The sequence below is a fragment of the Nicotiana tabacum genome, chromosome 17 (assembly GCF_000715075.1).
Source record: "Nicotiana tabacum cultivar K326 chromosome 17, ASM71507v2, whole genome shotgun sequence".
In the NCBI taxonomy this organism is placed as follows: Eukaryota; Viridiplantae; Streptophyta; class Magnoliopsida; order Solanales; family Solanaceae; genus Nicotiana; species Nicotiana tabacum.
The window spans coordinates 127499659-127517893 of NC_134096.1; the positions used below are offsets into that span (position 1 = coordinate 127499659).

The following is an 18235-nucleotide window of genomic DNA, read 5'->3' on the forward strand; positions in this document are numbered from 1 at the left end:
GAAATAAGTGACAGATAATTAACTGCGTTAATGTTGTGTAGGATTTCCATTGTACAGGGGTATTAAGTGTCGCTTTTAGAAATGCAAAAGGTGTGTCTTGAAACTTAGTGATATTATAGGGATATTTAGCGTAATTTAGCCTAATTTTTATTCAAAGCACAAAGGTAGAGAGAAAAAAGAAGATGCCATGCCTGATCAAGTAAAGTATCCCTAAAGTACATTGCAGCAACCTATCCCTAGAAACACATAGTTAGCTAAGACTTCAGTCCAGATAACTAAGGAGCCAAACAACAAGAAAGAAGAAAACAAGAGATGGCTGAAGCAGCAGTTTCCTATGTTGCAGAGCGGCTTATTGATCTTTTCCAAAGAAAAATTGTTTTCCTGCAAAGTGTCCAACAAGAAGTTGAAGGAGTGCGAAACGAGCTCGTCCGTATGAAGTGTTTCCTGAAAGATGCAGATATGAAGCAAGAGGAAGAAGAAGCCGCAACAGTCCGCAACTGGGTATCTGAAATCAGAGCAGTTGCCTACCATGCTGAGGATGTGATTGAAATATTCATCCACCAAGTCGAGTCCCAAGAACGACAGAGCTTCTTCATCAAGTGTGCCTTCTATCCTAAGAAACTATACAGGCTTTACAGAGTAGGGAAAGAGATTGAATCGATCCAGACCACAATTCTTGAGATATCCAACAGCCGTGAGAGATATGGAATCAGGCATATTCAAGGGCTCGGATTCGGGGAAGGGTCAAGCACAACACGGGAGAAGATGCGTGAACTACGACGCTCCTCGCCCTTGGTTGCGAATAAGGATACTGTTGGCCTAGAGAAGCATGTGAATTCTGTCGTGTCAATCCTTCTAAGGGAGGACAAACGGCTCCGTGTTGCTTCAATTGTGGGTATGGGAGGCATTGGTAAAACGACTCTTGCCAAAGAAGTTTATAACCAAGCTCAAATCAGAGACAAGTTTGACACTCGGGCATGGGTTTATGTATCTCAAGATTATAAACCCGCGAAGATCATCAAGGAACTCATTTTACAACTGGCAAATCCAGAAGAAGATAAAGTGAAGATGGTGGAAACGATGGACAAATTGTCAGAGGCAGGCTTGGAGGAAATGCTCCATAGGCGCTTGGAAGACACATGCTATCTCATTGTTCTTGATGACATCTGGACCACAGAAGCATGGGATCTTCTTGCTAGGTCATTTCCTGACAATGATAAGTCAAGTAGATTGCTACTTACCAGCCGCAGAAAGGAAGTTGCTTTGCATGCAGATGCCCATACTATACCATATGAACTTAAAGTATTGAACGAAGAAGAGAGCTGGGAACTCTTTCTGAAGAAAGCATTTTCCGAGGATAGAGAGTGTCCCCAGGACTTGGTGGACGTTGGGAAAGAGATTCTGGAAAAATGTGATGGCTTGCCACTGGCAATCACTGTTATAGGAGGCCTCTTAGCTGGGAAGAAGAAGCAAAGAAGTGAGTGGCAGAGAGTACAAAGAAACCTCGGTTCACACCTTGTTGGAAGCCAAACCTATGGCGTATCAACAATTCTGGCGTTGAGTTATCATGACTTACCTCCCCATTTGAAATCTTGCTTCCTCTACTTGGGCCTTCTCCAAAAAGACAAAGACATCCCTGTGCAGCAACTAATGCACATATGGATCGCCCATGGTCTTGTTCATCAGAAGGGAGAAGAAGAATTAGAGGACATTGCTGAGGATTATCTTGATGAGCTCATTTGCAGAAATATGGTTCAAGTGATCCAAGTTAGAGCAGATGACAGAGTTAGAAGTTGCCGGCTCCACGATCTCCTGAGAGACTTTTGTATCATGAAAGCAAAGGAAGAAATATTTCTCGAGGTCCATGAGAAAGTAGATAATCAGTCTATACCCCTGTCTGAACCTCGACACCATGTCCTTTACTGTCCAATTGAGAGGTACAAATATTTAGGAAATTCAAAATCATATATGAGATCCCTTCTATCCTTTGATTCATCTGCTAAACTAGTTAACCTTGATTGTATTTGTAAAAGTAGTTTCAAACTTCTCAAAGTGCTATACATAGACTCTCCTGGTTTAAAAGTTATCTCAGATAGTATCGGGAAACTATATTCCTTGAAGTACTTAGGCGTAGGATGGAAGACACGCATAAAGAAGCTTCCTCGTTCGATAAGTCGGTTGAAAAACTTGGAAACGATTGATATGCCCATGTCTAGGTATTATTCTGTGCTGGTTCCTAATGTCTTGTGGAAGTTAGAGAATTTACGGCATCTCATTGGTTATATAAATTCCCCCAGCTTATTGAAGATTGACCTACTGAACAATGTCCAAACTTTAGGCAGCATACCTGTTCATCACTGGATGCATAATGAAAACCTGACAAGAATGACTAATCTCCGAAAAGTTGGTTTATTCATTGAAAGAGATGATAACCTAGACATAGATCGATTATGTGATTCACTAGCGGAGCTTGAGAGGCTCCAATCCTTGTGCTTGGAAGTAGAGGATAGCTTGCAGATATCTTTGGTTGCTGGTTTATCTAAGTTGAATCATATTGTCAAGCTTAAGTTGAAGGGACGACTAGCCTCAATGCCAACTCATCCTTGTGTGTTTCCACCTAATCTTCGCCAGCTGACTTTGGTCAACTCCAAGATCCACCCAGATTCCATTCTGGTGTTGGAGAAGTTAACAAACCTATCAGTTCTAAAACTAATTCAAGCTTTTGATCATGAGCTAGATGACAGTATAAGGATATCGGAGAATGGGTTTCGTGGACTCAAATTTCTCAGGGTGGATCAGCTAATGTCTATGAAAGACATGAATCTAGGGAAAGGTGCAATGCCAGAACTCAAGTGCCTGCAAATCTTCAAATGCTACTCGTTGAGGATGCTCCCAGAAGAGTTGATATCATTGACCAACCTTGAGAAGCTGGAGATTCGAGGAATGCCTGAAGAATTTTGTGCGAGGCTTCAAACTTCAGATTTTCACAAACTCCAACACATTCCCAATATTGTGGTTGGACATACTAGTATAGATTATGAAGAAGAACTGGAGCGTGTAGCTATTGTTAGAAAGATCAGGGCGCATGCACAGTCAATAAGAGCAGCATATTTGTTCAAGGAAGCAGGCCAGAGGAGGTCAAATGTCAATAGTACTGATTGATTTTTTTTTTTTTTACTTCACAGTTATGTGCTTTCTACTAAGCAAGAGTAAAAATGTGACTATTACCAGTTCAAAACACGCATCTAAAAGAGCATTTTTGCTCTCCATTAACTTTTTATAAGTATATTTGTTGTCACTCGAATGACAAAGGTCATATCTAATTCTACTTTTCGTTTTTGCACTAGGTTTGAGTATGTTTGGTATGATGAAATATGTTCGTTTAACTATTTACCTACGTTTAGTTACCTTGAAATCTTTGAGAATGTTTTCTCCACGAAATGTTTCCTGCCAAAATAGGAAAACAAAGACTTCCATGGCTTAGGAGCAAAAGTCATTCTCTTTTTAACAAATTTTGCAACTCTTCGTCCAATCATATTTGTTTCAATCTAGAGGCGACTTGAGGATTAAAATTTTATGGGTTCCCGGGGCGAATTCATGATTTTTTGGGTTAAGGGATTCAGAATCTAGGACATGACCTCTACTTAAAATACAATAACCAATAAATGAGTGTCAATATATAATATATATATATATATATATATATATATATATATTAATTAAACAAAAGCTAAATGCAACATATGAATATAAAAATTATTCTAGTTGTATTCCACTATTTGTCATGTTTTGAAGACGATCAATGATCGCACTAATAAAATCCTAAAATCACAAATAGAAATTACACTTCAGGCTGTATAATTTAAATTCAATTCAATTAGAGTGCAATCTAAGAGAAATTCACTAACTCAACAATTTCAACCTATAGCGTAGAGGTAGAAACAACCCAGTAAAATCCTACTAATGGGGTTTGGGGAGAGTAGTGTGTACGCAGACCTTAACCCTACCCCGGAGGAGTAGAGAGGCTGTTTCCGAAAGACCCTCGGCTCAAAAAACAAAAAAGACAAAAGGAGAAGAAATGTTTGCAAATTCTGCTAAAATAGCTTACTTCAGAAAAGAATCCTATTATTTTCTATGCAACTAACAACCCCTGTGAACATTAGCTTCCGCTTCAAAGTGTTTGAGGAAGGACGGAAGACAAAGACAAGCTTTTCAACATACAACTAACACCTTTGCATTGGCATGCTTAAATCTATAATGAATGAACACATACATAACTCTTTGTTTTATAAGAATAATAACTATAGTTAATTTATACTATATCTGCACAAAGAACAGAAAAAAGACACTTGAATTGTACAATTACTTACTTTGATTTGGTGGAAAACTTAAGCCCAAGTATGGAGCTACCCAATCTTTGTGCATCATATTAAAAGTCCACATCTGCTACAAAGCAAAAGCTACACCCTTTAAGGATATGGTGTCGTCGGCAACAAAATCGAAAGCTTTTCTCAAAGTTAAAATTCTCAGTTCTCAGTTTTGTCGGGTAAATTTCTCGTATACATATTACTTTTTTTACCCAAAACCATACAAATATATTTTTTCACGCAAAAATCATAAACACAATAATTATAGTGTTTAGAAAACATAATTTTTTGTAGTATTTATTCTATATTATTTTATTTTCAATCTAATAAATAATAATATAATTAAAATAGAAATGACCCAACCCGACCCGACCCGACCCCATCCAATCCAATCCAATTAAAAAAATATAAAAGATGGCTAGAGTATAGATCCATCAACTATTCGACAACAATGTAAAAGAAATCAAATAAAAGCAAAGAAAATATAAATCACACGAGTGGAAAGATATTAACCAAGCTGAGACTCAAGAATAAAGTCTATATTAAATATTCAAAAGGTAAATCCAAATTATATGAAAGGAAACATATTTAATACATTGTAGTTTGCTACTCATAATCACTAGAATACTTTGTGTCTCGCTAATAAAGATACTTTAAATAACTTAGTTTAAGTATAAGTAGCATAATAGGTTTTGAGAATTAGCATTTTGAGTTTAATTACTTATTGGCTTGTAACAATTTTCATATTTCCAAGACCCAATGAAAAATTTAATGCTTTATTAGTTTTAAACTTACTATATAAATATATTTTCTACATGTAAAATTTATTCGGTACGGTTCAGTATTTTTTTGGTTTATTTTTATAAAATAAAAAACCTCCCCTAATTATCGGTACAATTATAGATTTATATACAAACACCTAAAAATCGATTCGGTCGGTCTAATCGGTTTTTAAATATCCATTGACACCCCTACTCGGAGCCCCTACGCTCTCATGTCAACAACAACAACGATCTAGTAAAATTTCACAAGTGGGTATGGGGAGGGTAGTGTGTACGCAAACCTTACCTCTACCCCGAGGGGGTAAAGAGGCTATTTTCGATAGACCCTCGGCTCAAGAAGGCGAAAAGAGATAATATATCAGTACTATCAATAAAAACCATAGAAATAATAACGTCACAAGAACCAGTAAATAGATGGAAAGCAAAAACAATAACCAGTAAATAAGGCCCGACACTAAGAAAATGGAAGAGCATTGTGAACACAACATTGACCACTAACAGTCTAAGACAAAATCATATTACACTATCCTCACAGTCGTACGAGTTAGAAATGTGTTCAACTACCTCCTAACCTACAACCTTAATACTCGACTCCACAACTTCCTATCGAGAGCCAAGTCCTCAGAGATCTGAAGCCTCGCTATATCCCGCATGATCACCTCTCCCCAATACTTCTTAGGCCATCCTCTACCTCTCCTCGTACCCACTAACGCCAACTGCTCGCACCTCCTTACCGGGACATCTAGACTTTTCTTTTTATCACAAACTATGTCATCAATAAATAACATACACCATGGCACCTCCCGACACCTTCCTTGAATATGGTGTGTCAGTGCGTCCATATGTGCTCATGTCATTTGCCATATAAATATGTATTTAGTGGAGGGTGTCATTTGTTGACAAGTGTGAACTTGTGGGGGCGTATGCCACGGTTGCCATTAAAGCTAATAATAGATTTGTCAATTATTTGACAAAAATAAAAAATGAGCACTCTGTTTTGGACCTATCTCCAAACATAAGGGACCATTTTGTCTATCTTCTCTCTTCCGTCCTGCTCTCAGACATCCTTCCCCCCTCCTCCCCCCCCCCCCCTCAATGCATCCCCCGTTTCAATTTGAACTTGGAGACACGATCGGCGCTACTCCACCATCCATTTTCATCTCTAATTTCTTCTTAAAAGATCAGAAATTTGGGAATTTTGAGGGGAAAACTGTGGCCCTGGAAAATATGCTCAAGTGATAGGAGTAGTTTTTTCAGCTTTAAATGGGCCCCGGACTATAAGTTGGTGACAGTTGAAACTTGAAAGTTAGAAGAAATTGGATTCTCTGGTACAACTAGTAATACTTGTGCCTCACACAATGTAAGCCATTCTTCTCCTTCTTTATTTTTAATTCATCTGCAAAAGAATGATGAATAGAACGTATAGAAATGTAGTTAACTGGCTTAGCCCAATCTTTCAGTCTCCTCCCCTAAAATCAGCCATTGAGACACCCTACAATGCCAGAAGGCTTACGGAAGCTCTATTACTTGCTTTTCACAACCCTATTAAAGCAGACTATACTATTTACTCAAATATTATTCAGCTTTGCATTGACCTAAGGGCTCATAAACAGGGCCGTTTGGTCCACTCCCATCTTATAACTATTGGGTTTCCTTCAAATGTTCATTTAGGAACCAAGTTGATCATTTTCTATACAATGTCCAATGACATGGTGTCTGCCTGCAATTTGTTTGATAAATTGCCTGAAAGGAATGTGGTTTCATGGACTGCGCTTTTATCTGGGTACTCTCAGAATGGATATTCACAAGAAGCCCTTGATGTGTTTGTTGCTATGCGTAGGGAAGGGGTGAGGGCAAATCAATTTACTTATGGAAGCGTTTTAAGGGCGTGCACTAGTGTATCATGTTTGAATTTAGGAAAGCAAATACAAGGGTGCATTCAGAAGAGCAGGTTTTTGGATAATTTGTGTGTACAGAGTGCGTTGGTTGATTTTCATTCTAAGTGTGGGGCAATGGAGAATGCTTTTTGTGTTTTCGAGTCAATGGCAGAGAGGGATTTGGTTTCTTGGAATGTCATGATTTCTGGATATGCTTTTCATGGTTTTAGCATTGATGCATTTCTGTTATTCCGTTGGATGCTCAGACAAGGTATACTCCCCGATTGCTTCACGTTTGGAAGCATTCTCAAAGCATCTATAGGAGGTGGCAAGCGTAGTGGGCTAGCGAAAGTCAGTATGATACATGGATGTATCATTCGACTTGGTTATGAGTCGTACAGTATTATTAGTGGAGCATTAGTTGATGCCTATGTAAAATGTGGAAACCTGGCCAATGCAAATTATCTATACAAGAAGTTGCAGAACAAAGATAGGATTTCATGCACTGCGTTAATTACTGGCTATGCACGTGAAGGTAAAAATAGCAGTGAGTACCTTGAACATTTTTGTGAATTACGTCGGATGCATAGGGAAATTGATAGCATTTTGTTATGCTCTATGATCAACATATGTGCCAATACAGCATCCCTGTCTTTGGGAAGACAGCTACATGCTATTGCGATTAAATACCAGAGCACTCATGATGTGGCCATGGGTAATGCTTTGGTTGATATGTATGCAAAAACAGGGGAAATTGATGATGCCAACAATGTTTTTCATCACATGACAGAGAAAAATATAATATCATGGACGTCAATGATCTCTGCTAATGGTGCACATGGTCGAGGAGTTGATGCAGTTTCATGTTTTAAGAAGATGGAATGTGAAGGTTTTGAGCCAAATGATATAACGTTCTTGTCTCTCCTGTTTGCTTGTAGTCATAACGGGTTGACTGCTGAAGGATGGGAATGTTTCAGGAAGATGGTCAGAAAATATAAAATTATTCCAAGAGATGAGCATTACTCTTGCCTTGTGGACCTTTTTGCACGCAGTGGCTGTTTAAATGAATCCTACTATTTGATTTGCAGAATGAATATAAAGCCTAGTGCCTCTCTTTGGGGTTCAGTTCTTGGGGCATGTAGGGTATATGGCAATATGTACCTTGGAGAGGTAGCAGCCAGGCATTTATGCAATTTTGAACCTATGAATGCTGTTAGCTATGTGGTTCTAGCAAGTATGTATTCTGCAGCTGGCTTATGGGATAGTGCTCGGGATGCTCGAGATGTAGTTCAAACTAGAAGGTTAACAAAAGATCCTGGTTACAGCCTTTTTCAATCCGATAATGATATGTTAGCACTTCCTCCTACTGGCTGATATGTGAAAATGATCCAGATCTGTCTTATAATGTTTCATACTACCCGGATTTTTCAAAAGTGAGTTTTGATAGTTGTAGTTTCAGTAAGCAGTGATGATGCAATGAAGCTTTATGGATCTCACTAGGTGTAAAGCTTCTCTGATTATTACTGGACCTGTTTAACTGATTCCCCGCACATCGTCAGCATTTGATCTAAGTCCTTATTCAAGCTTCATGCCAATGAAAGGGGGAGATTTCTGGTGGAAAGACATTTCCTGAGGGACAGGTTAGTTAACTGAGTTAATTTCTTAAATAGAAGAAAATGGACCTTCCTTACTAAAAGAAATAAAAATGCTTCTTCTACTTCCCACTGTCAGTAGGTCTATTTGGAACCAAAGCTACTTTATCTACTATGTTTATATATGTCTGATTGAATGTTGTATTTAGCCATTTCTAGATGTTCAAATCTTTTTAACTGAGTAGCTTCTTTGTATGATTAATCTTGCTTTGTCAGTCAGACATATAGATCTCTGACACGTATGAATACTGGAAGCTTATGGGATAAAAAAAGCATCTAGAGTATAAGTTGTGTTAATAACTACCTATTATTTCATGTATAATTGTAATGTATTGCAAAGTTTGGACAAAGGCTGAGCATATATGTGCCCTGTGCTGTCCTAAATCCAGAATAAGGGTTGAGTATTATGAAATTGATCAAACATTCTGAGTGTATGACAAGAAACAAGCATGTTAAATTGATCGTTCTAAGAAATGAGTATTGCTCCCCCCCCCTTCCCCAAACCCTCTTACTCTCTCTTCCTTTTATTTGCGAGAGTAGTTGTGACTTGTGATCAGAAAATACAAGTTCCCCCAGACTGTTGAATTGCTTTATTATTTTAACAGGTAATGATTGACTGAAATGTATTCTGTTGGTACAGCTGTGAGCAGAACATGAAGAGGTACTCACGTATATTTGTGACATTGACGGGAGTACATGAATCTCTTCAGCTCTTTAGGGTATGGAGTAAATGGTAAAGCCTTGGCTCTTTCCCGATCCTTAGTGAGTGGTGCATATTTTCTTTGGCCTTTTTATTTCGTAATTCCTGTATGTGATGTCGATCATCTATTTTTCCATTCCAGGTCGTGGAAGGCAAACTACTTGCTGGTTGTGTGCGGTATGAGTGGTACCATCCACGTAAAGCTTCGTGAAAATGGAAGTGGATAGAAATATTCCTTTTGTACCTCACTCTCATCTACAACGGGTGGGTAGAAATGATCCTTTTCGCTCCATGTAGACAAAGACTAACTACTTATAATGAACTTTTGTCATAAATGATAAGAATAATACTAGTGATTTGAAGCCCTGGAATATCTGTCCTAACTCCGGAAGGAAAGCCTAGAAACTACGCGGCTGTACCTATCTATTCCAATAGCTTTTTCTTAAAGTAATGACTGCTGCTATAGGCTGTCGATCTGTAGCTGTTATATGCTCCTATGAGTAGATTTTTTCTTTTCTTGCCAAAGTAGAAACTGCTCCTATGGATTTTGTAGCTGTCATACGAAATTTGAATGCACTGAAAATGGATTGATGGCCAGCAACCTGGTGCATGCATAAGACACTTAATGGGTGCTACTAATAAGTCACACCAGAAGCGAACGGTAGGCAAGTAAAACTGCATTACTCACACCACAGAGAAAAGCACGGTAACAATGTCTATGGAACACCTCGCTTACAAAACTCTTCTTCTGCATTATATTATTAATACAATGCTTCTTTTTCTTGTATTTATTGCTTCACCTGGTATTCGATTGATTGCTGCTATAATATATTTTGTTTATTTTCTATTTGCATTTGTTGGTTTAGTTTAGAGGTTAAGTAAAAAGGGAGATAAGTACGACCTCTGTTTTGTTTGCGACTCTGCGCTTATGGAAAATACCCTGAATTTATTAAAAAGAAAACACTAGATTTTAGAATACCACTTGGATTTCAAGAACCTGTTCTGTTAATTTATCAAGCCTCTGCCCAACAGTTATTTCTACTGTTAAAATGTTGTAACATCTAGAATCTTAGTGCCTTTAAAATTTTGAATCACCCTGTCCTACTATTAATAATTCATCTGACCTTATACTGTCCAGTCCCTTTGCATTGAAATAATGTTTTACGGTTGTGGCTTTCTTCTATTTGATAGCTTTATATTCTGATTTATTCTTCATATGTTCTATCATGCCAGTTGGAATGGCTTTCTAAGTTGTTTAACGTCATTTTTAGGACGAAGAAGATGTCTGAAGAGTGGAGGCGGAGTACTGTGATTCCGTTGTACAAGCACAAGGGGGTATCTAAAACTGCAACAACTATAGGGGTATCAAGTTGTTAAGCCATACGATGCAGGGTGGATGAAGTGGAGACTCGCTTCCGGTGTCTTGTGCGATAAGAATGTGCCGTTGAGACTTAAGGGTAAGTTCTGCAAGGTAGTGGTTAGACCGACTATGTTGTATGGGGCAGAGTGTTAGCCAGTCAAGAACTCCTATGTCCAGCAAATGAAAGTAGCTGAAATGAGGATGTTAAGATGGATGTGTGGGCATACTAGGTTGGATAGAATTAGGAATGAAGTTATTCGGGACAAGGTGTGAGCGGCCCCTTTGGAGGAAAAGATGCGTGAGGCAAGGCTTAGATGGTTCGGGCATATTAAAAGGAGAAGCACAAATGCCCCAGTCAGGAGGTGTGAAAGGTTGGCCTTGGGGGGTAAGATGAGGGGTAGAGCTAGGCCAAAAAAGTCTTGGAGAGAGGTGATCGGGCGGGACATGGCGCAGCTTGAGCTAACCGAGGACATGACCCTGGATAGAAGGGTGTGAAGGTTGAAGATTAGGGTAGAAGGTTAGTAGGTAGTTGTGCGTTTCTCTTTGTCTTCACTAGTTCGATAGTATTAGTGTTAGTATGGTACCCCTTTTATCCTTAGTTTACTATTATCACATATCTTGTTCTGTTATTAATTGCCATCAGTACTTCCTTAGTTTGCTAACAGTACTTCTTTCATATTCTCTATTGCTATCTTGGATTTAGTTTTCTAAATATATTATCTTACTATTACTTGGTATCGGTACCTCTTTCATATTCTCTATTGCTATCTTCGATTTAGTTTTCTAAATATATTGTCTTGCTATTACTTGCTATCAGATGCACTTACCAATTTGGATTGAAATAATTTTTAATTCATCTTGTCCAATGACATTCTTTTCCTTTAATTTCTTCTTTACATGGTCCTGTTGCTTATACTTCACTCAAAGTCGTCATATCATCTGGATGCAGATATTTGATCAGAGTTTTTCAGAGGTTTTGATGGGATAGAGAATGACTATGTACAACAACAACAACCCAGTATAATTCCAATAGTGGGGTCTGGGGAGGGTAGTGTGTACGCAGACCTAGGGGTAGAGAGGTTGTTTTCAAATGACCCTCGGCATCCTTCCCTCCAAGAACTCCCCACCTTGCTCTTGGGGTGACTCGAACTCACAACCTCTTGGTTGGAAGTGGAGGGTGCTTACCATCAGAGCAACCCACCTTGTCAAGAGAATGACTATGTACATTTGAGGAAATAGTAGTTTCTTTTTGGTGCACACCATGAGGTTCCAGTGTGTATAGAAGGTTGATGTCGTTCCTAGAGAATCATATAATGTTGTAGATTCTCTACTTTTTTGATATACTGTTGGTACACGGGAAACTGCAGTTCCTTTTCGTAGAGAAACCAGCAATTCCTTTTTGTCTGCAAAGTCGAGATTTTAACTGATGTTTCTCTTTTTGTGTAATACAATGTGCTGTTGAATTTTGCCTTCTGAAGCAGGTTTACTTTACTACTAATTCTTATGGATTCCTCGTGAACTGAACGTTAGTCCCTAATATGTTTGCGTTTCCTGTTTCTATTGTAGGTCTTAATATATCTCGGGCACATCAATTGTACTTGTCAAATCTGTTCTGTTTCTCTCCTGAGAAGTTTTAGAAAAGTGATACATGCAGTATGAATAGGTGAAGAAACCATGGACTTACCAATTATCAGCTGGAAAAGGAAAAGCTGTTTGTCCTGGGTAAATATATAGATTTGATTAATTGAAATCTTGGGAGTATTGAAATACTCTGGGGGAGTTGCTGAAAAAGTTGAAGCCATGAATAAATAAAAGGCTCTTGATTTTGAAGTTTCATATGCTGTGACATGTGATAGTTCATTCCGTATCTTTTCGGATCTCTCCTTTCTTTTTCCTTTCGTTTATATTTTGGTGTTTCACTTTTGGAGGAAAGAGCACGTAGTTGCGATGTTGCTTGAGACAAAAATGCATGGTGGAGCTCTTGACATGAGTTTATGTTTCCACTGCTGATCTTTTAAAAATCATGGGTTGGACTTGGTTGTTTAATTCAGGTATACAGCTAAATCTCTGTGCAACAAGTTACCGTGTCAATTCGTATCTCGTTCTTTTATTCTGGGGAACAGATTTTTTGCGTCTTTTAGTGTTAAGCATCTCATAAATACAGTATAATCAGTTAATTGAAGATATAATTTCTCATTTTAAGGTTAACATGTTAACCCCTCCTGTTAATGTGGTACCCGATCAGCTCTCACATCCAGGGCATCCGTTGAGAATGATTATGTTCAAGTGGCTGAGTTCTTTGATTTCAATAGTATAAATCGATCACGTCTATTGACACAACAATCAACATATGGGGCTATCTGTTCATATATTCGGTTTGAAAGTTCTTAACAATGAAAAAAAAACAGTATTAAAACAAACTGTAAATACTCTCTACTCCTTACTTTCCTGTGTATCTTGAGTCTTAACTCTTAAGACTCTCCTTTTAAGGAAACGTGACATTAGTTTGTAACGACACAAAAAACAATGGTGGGAAAAAAGTAAGAAATTGAAAGTAGTTCCCGAATTCTCTGAGAATAACTTATAAATATATAAAAGAGAAACATATAGACATCCAGCTCTTGTAGCTCAGTTGGTTAGAGCACCCGTTTAGTAAGCGGGAGGTCTTGAGTTCGACTCTCAACAAGAGCATTTTTTCCTCTTTCTCAGTTGTAACTAACAACGTAAGAGCTTGTTGCAAAATGAACTTTGAGATTACTCTTTTGATAGGGCCCAGAGTTCTCGTTCTGGACGTGTGATATACATTTCCTTAGTGACAGAAAAGAAAAACATTTCCCGAATTCATAAAGTTTTCGAATATGGAGGAAGACTTCATGAACCACATCAATGGAATAATTTTTCTCTTCAATGATTCCAGACTCCAGAGTAGTAAAAAAGAAAGTCGATCGTTTTGAATGTTTTCTCTCGTTTCCTCTTTATACCTAGTGGAGACGCTTTCTACTTCCAATAATTCCAAAATGGTGAAAATACAACAACAACAATTGCATATTGGATACGGGTAAACCGAGCCACTAAGCACCCCGATTCAAACGGAGCAGGAACGTGACCATAAGGAATCAGAGTCAAAGCGAGGAGCCCCCTGTATTGGGGCTCGGGCAAAATACCTGCCCTCGGAGGCATCAGGACCATGTCCTCCGGGTCCGGTTCGAGCCCCAAGGCTTCAGAGAGTATTACCAAATAACCGTACACGACTAACAAAGGTCCGTGATGTCCGTGTCCAACCGGATATCGCGGCATGAATCTCGGCCCGTATCGGCAGAAAATAAGTGATTAGCGAAACGAAAGATTGTTACCTTTCTTAGGATTGTACTTAGGATAAAACTCCTCCACTATATAAAGGGGAAGCTTATTATTCATTAAACGCATTGTAACACGCATATCAAGGCAGTATACTTCTGCTCTTTTTATTTTTAAAAGTTATTCAAAGTTCTTCATAAGTGCAAGGTCGGAACCGAAGGTAGGTTCCTCGTCAAGCCATTAACTGAGTCCGGTCTCACTCTTATCATTGATTTGGCCATTTATTACATTTTTTATTTGCTTAATCTAACGTCATTGATTATGTGTATTGAATTAATCCCATGTCCTATAAATTTAATTGTTATCTGTTTTTAAAAGTAAAAATACTAATTGGTCAGTAGAGGTAAAGAGAATGTTTTATTAGTGTTCTCAGTGTGCATTCTTGTTTGATCAACAAAAGGGATTCAAATGAACAAATTCTCATTTCGTACTGAAGTCCAACTTCGAATCATCTTCCTTGTGGACATGATGGAGTTAGCTAGGTGGTTTCGCCATTTGATCGGTCCTAAGGAAGCTCCAATTTGAGGGTGAGTTTAATTCATACTTAAAAGTTGAACGGTAAATTTAGTTTTATTTTCTGAAAGTATGTGGACACGTGAAGCCCACAATACATTTCATGTTGAAATTATGTTACTGGCGAGAACATTACGAGACAATTTGCTAAAGAGTATGAATAATATAGAAATATAACTGAGGGACAAAATGGAACAATCTTGAATAATACAAGGACAGATTTGGGCATTTTATTTCTTGTGGCTGCATGATATAAAGGACCATTTTGGTGCCCTGCTAAATAACTACGATATGTTTTGGTTTTAAGAACAATTAACTTAATTGGTAAATGCATTTCGTTACTTATACAAGTACACAGTATCATTATCTTCCTTCGATTTATTTTGCCGTTATTTTCTCTAATTCACTGATTAGCGAAGTTGAAATCTATTGCCAAGGAGGGTCATCCCTTTTGCTAATGATGTTGGAAAAAGAAAATTCTCAAAGATAGTTACTTGTTTGTTTTTTCAAGTGCTTGTTTTTTTGTAAGTTGCATACTTCCCGCAAACAACAACTAATTAACAACGGCTGAAATAGATGCGATTTGGATTTATTATCCATAATTAATCTAATCGGATATTTTTATCAAGTTCGTTACATCGAAGTTTATTTATTGCATCATGTCTAATTTTAACAATTACTAGAATTGATTAAATTTCCAAATGATTAGAACATATCAAGTACTTTTTAAAAAAATTAAGAAAACAAAGTTAAGTGAAGAAATCATTAATGCAACAAAGTTACCAGCGATACCATCTTCAGTTTAATTTACGTTAAATGTCAATCGCTTCCCTTTTCTGTCCCATATCCTATCCCTTCCCTACCAAATATATAAGTATCAAATAAATAAATAAAAGTAAAACTACATGAATTTCATAAGGCCCCTTAAACTCAACAACAAACAACAATTACATTTGTTGGTTATATTAACCCTTTGACCATTTTTTTAGTCTAGCCAATATTAAAAATAAAATAAAAAAGTACTAGCAGTTCTTAGATTTTTCAATTAGCACTTTTGATAACTAAATGAAATGCACTGCAACTATTGCAAAAAGGAAAGGGTTCACATACCATTTACTACATAAAATATTTCAATTTTAATATTTGTTATTCTTAGGGCACTTTTTTACGCAAATCATCTCGTATTTATCCTTGAGTTTAGTGACTCTCTGGTGGATTCTACGTGTCAATACACTTTAGAAAGAATATTTAAATTTACTCCTATAAGTTTATTATTGTATAAAATTACCCTTTGTTATACCTCATGTACGTTGCAACTACATCAAATCCAAGATTAAGACAATTTACTAATGATAAAATATGAATAGCCTTGAAATATAGCATATAATAAATCAAAAATATTTCGTATAATAGAGAAATTTTTTGAACTGTTTAATTACCTTGTGAAAAAGAAAGCCAAGAGCAATGCAAAAAATTGAAAGGGCAGTCGGTGCACAAGGCATCTCGCATGGTACGGGAAAGGGTCTTACTCTAAGGGGTGCGATATAGACAGTCTACCCTAAGTTTTCACGACTCGAACTCGTGATCTATAAGTGTCGTATAGAGACAATTTAAACGTTACTCCATTAATGTGAAAAATAGAAGGAAGAAAAAAAAATTATTGTATTAACTAGTTAGTGATTGGGCCAGAGTATATATATATATATATAAATAGAGTGAAAAAGGAAGACCCATTTAGATCTACTCACATCGTGCCTACCCCTCAAACCTTTACATCCCCACACCACACCCAACAGACAAAAAATACTTTTGTGTGTGTAATTTACAGAGATGAGAATAAGAAAGCATGCCAAAATTTCCCCGCTCCTCTATTCTTCTTCATTTCTCAAACAACAAGTTCCCGTTCCCGTTCCCGTTCCCGTTCACGTTTGCCAGCTGAATCAGTCTCCTTGGGATGTCATCACATTCCCCTTAGAACAAGACGAAGAAAACGATAACCCAGAAATAAACCAGTCTCTACTTCGCCCACCACCGCCGTCTTCTTCTTATCAGGTCTGTCTAAAAAATCTCTTTTTCTCCTTATTTTTCTTCTCCTTTTCCCAGATCTATAGAATACCAGGCTCATTTCGTTTCATCAATGTCCTTTCATTTCTTTTGGCTCTCTTTGTATCTGCTTTGTGGTTTAGGGTTTTATGGGGAACTCCTATTAGGGTTCCTTAATGAATCTCAATCCCACCATTTCTGTCGTGTATTTAGCCTTCTTCGTTCAATTTAGCTCATGGGTTTTGACTGTTTGCTCTATTATCCACTGCAAAGCTTGTATTCTTTTAAGAACTTTCGATAAAATTTTATTTCTTTGCTGCAGCTGGATGGATATGATAGCTACGCTGTAAATGGGACCTCTTATGATTCAGAGCAGAGGTAACTTTTTCGACTATTACATCAATTTGATTACTTCTTCTTTCTGCAGAATAATTTATTTCTTTTTATATTTCAGAAACGATAATTAGGATTTGAAATTTTGGCCGTATAACAGTTGGGTATAAATCATTGGATTAAGTGAAATGTTGCCTCAAATGCAATTGCTTGTAATGTTGCGTTACCATTGTGTTTTCCGCAGCATCACGTCGATGAAGCTGGACGACGACGAAAGGGAAACGAAGAAAGAGATGGATTGTTCTAAATGGGATAACTTTGACAATAATAATATTGTTGCTGATGATTTCGTTAAGTTTGAGAAGGAATTTGAGAAAGAGAAAGAGAACGAGGAGATGGAGGAGCAGCTAGGGTTGGAGAAAGATGGAGATAATAATATAACGACATTGTGTTGCAAGAATGATGGGAAGGGATGGCAATGCAGTAGAGAGGCAAAAGAAGGGCACATTTTATGCGAACACCATATTGCTCAGGTGAAGAAGCAATACAGCGACTCAGCTCATTCTACTTCTAAGCTGACTACGGCGGCGGCGGAGTCCCGCGGCCGCCCCCATCGTCCTAAGAAATCATCATCTTCCGAATTCTACTATTATTCGGGTTTTGGTCCTTTGTGGGGCAAGAAAAGAAGTCATGCGAAGACTGATCCTGCAACTAGTGACAGTCACGGGGCAAAGTCGTCTTCTTCTTCTTCCCAAATGGATACTGAAGAATTTGACGAAGATGAAGAAAACGGTAAGATCAAAAGAGCCCGTAAGCCCATAAAAGCTAGATCACTCAAATCTAGATCACTTAAATCTCTTATGTGAAATTAAATGCAACTGCAGTTTACTAGTGTTTTTATCGAGATGTGTTGTGATTATCGTAGAATGTTATTTTTTTAAAAGTAGAAGTAATGTTCTTTATTTAGGGTATGGTAGATTATTTTGGTTTCATGGTTATAAGTGTTCTACTGTAGGTGACATTAGCTTTTTTGCTTCAGTACTGTAGCCTTGGCATGTGTGGCAATGTTTAGATGCAGACTTTTTGTTGTGTTGGACAAAATCATAAGGATAAAACTGTAATTTCTGATGATTTTTGAATCTCATTCCCTAGTGTTTGGCATGCGCGGCTGTAAAACTTTAAAATTATTACAAATATCAATATAATTACTCCGTAGTAATTACTTTGGTTATTAGTAAAAGGCAAATATAA

At 37.6% G+C, this 18235-nt stretch overlaps 3 protein-coding genes and 1 non-coding gene across 12 annotated transcripts; all 4 read left to right on the plus strand.

The window, feature by feature from the left end:
* Positions 1–312: 312 nt before the first annotated feature.
* Positions 313–3162, plus strand: LOC107764185 (putative disease resistance protein At1g50180). The gene has a single exon (XM_016582723.2). It carries the CDS (start codon positions 313–315, stop codon positions 3160–3162), a length of 2850 nt encoding a protein of 949 aa, XP_016438209.2.
* A 2991-nt stretch (positions 3163–6153) lies between these two features.
* LOC107764614 (pentatricopeptide repeat-containing protein At3g20730) lies at positions 6154–12759 on the plus strand. 9 transcript variants are annotated; one of them, XM_016583219.2, is made up of 6 exons: positions 6226–6509; positions 6821–8666; positions 9319–9411; positions 9521–9642; positions 10650–11255; positions 12305–12759. In XM_016583219.2, exon 2 carries the CDS (start codon positions 6847–6849, stop codon positions 8398–8400), a length of 1554 nt encoding a protein of 517 aa, XP_016438705.1. In that variant the 5' UTR covers positions 6226–6509; positions 6821–6846; the 3' UTR covers positions 8401–8666; positions 9319–9411; positions 9521–9642; positions 10650–11255; positions 12305–12759. The 9 variants fall into 9 exon arrangements, with proteins under 9 accessions (XP_016438701.1, XP_016438700.1, XP_016438703.1 ...); XM_016583215.2 differs by having other exon boundaries at positions 6154–8666; positions 10650–11263; XM_016583214.2 differs by having other exon boundaries at positions 6154–8666.
* Positions 12760–13355: 596 nt separating this feature from the next.
* On the plus strand, positions 13356–13429 carry TRNAT-AGU (transfer RNA threonine (anticodon AGU)). The gene has a single exon. It is a non-coding gene; the product is annotated as a tRNA-Thr (tRNA).
* Positions 13430–16357: 2928 nt separating this feature from the next.
* On the plus strand, positions 16358–17850 carry LOC107764616 (uncharacterized). Its single transcript, XM_016583220.2, has 3 exons — positions 16358–16660; positions 16974–17029; positions 17229–17850. Exons 1-3 carry the CDS (start codon positions 16439–16441, stop codon positions 17848–17850), a joined length of 900 nt encoding a protein of 299 aa, XP_016438706.2. The 5' UTR covers positions 16358–16438.
* The last annotated feature ends 385 nt before the right edge of the window (positions 17851–18235 follow it).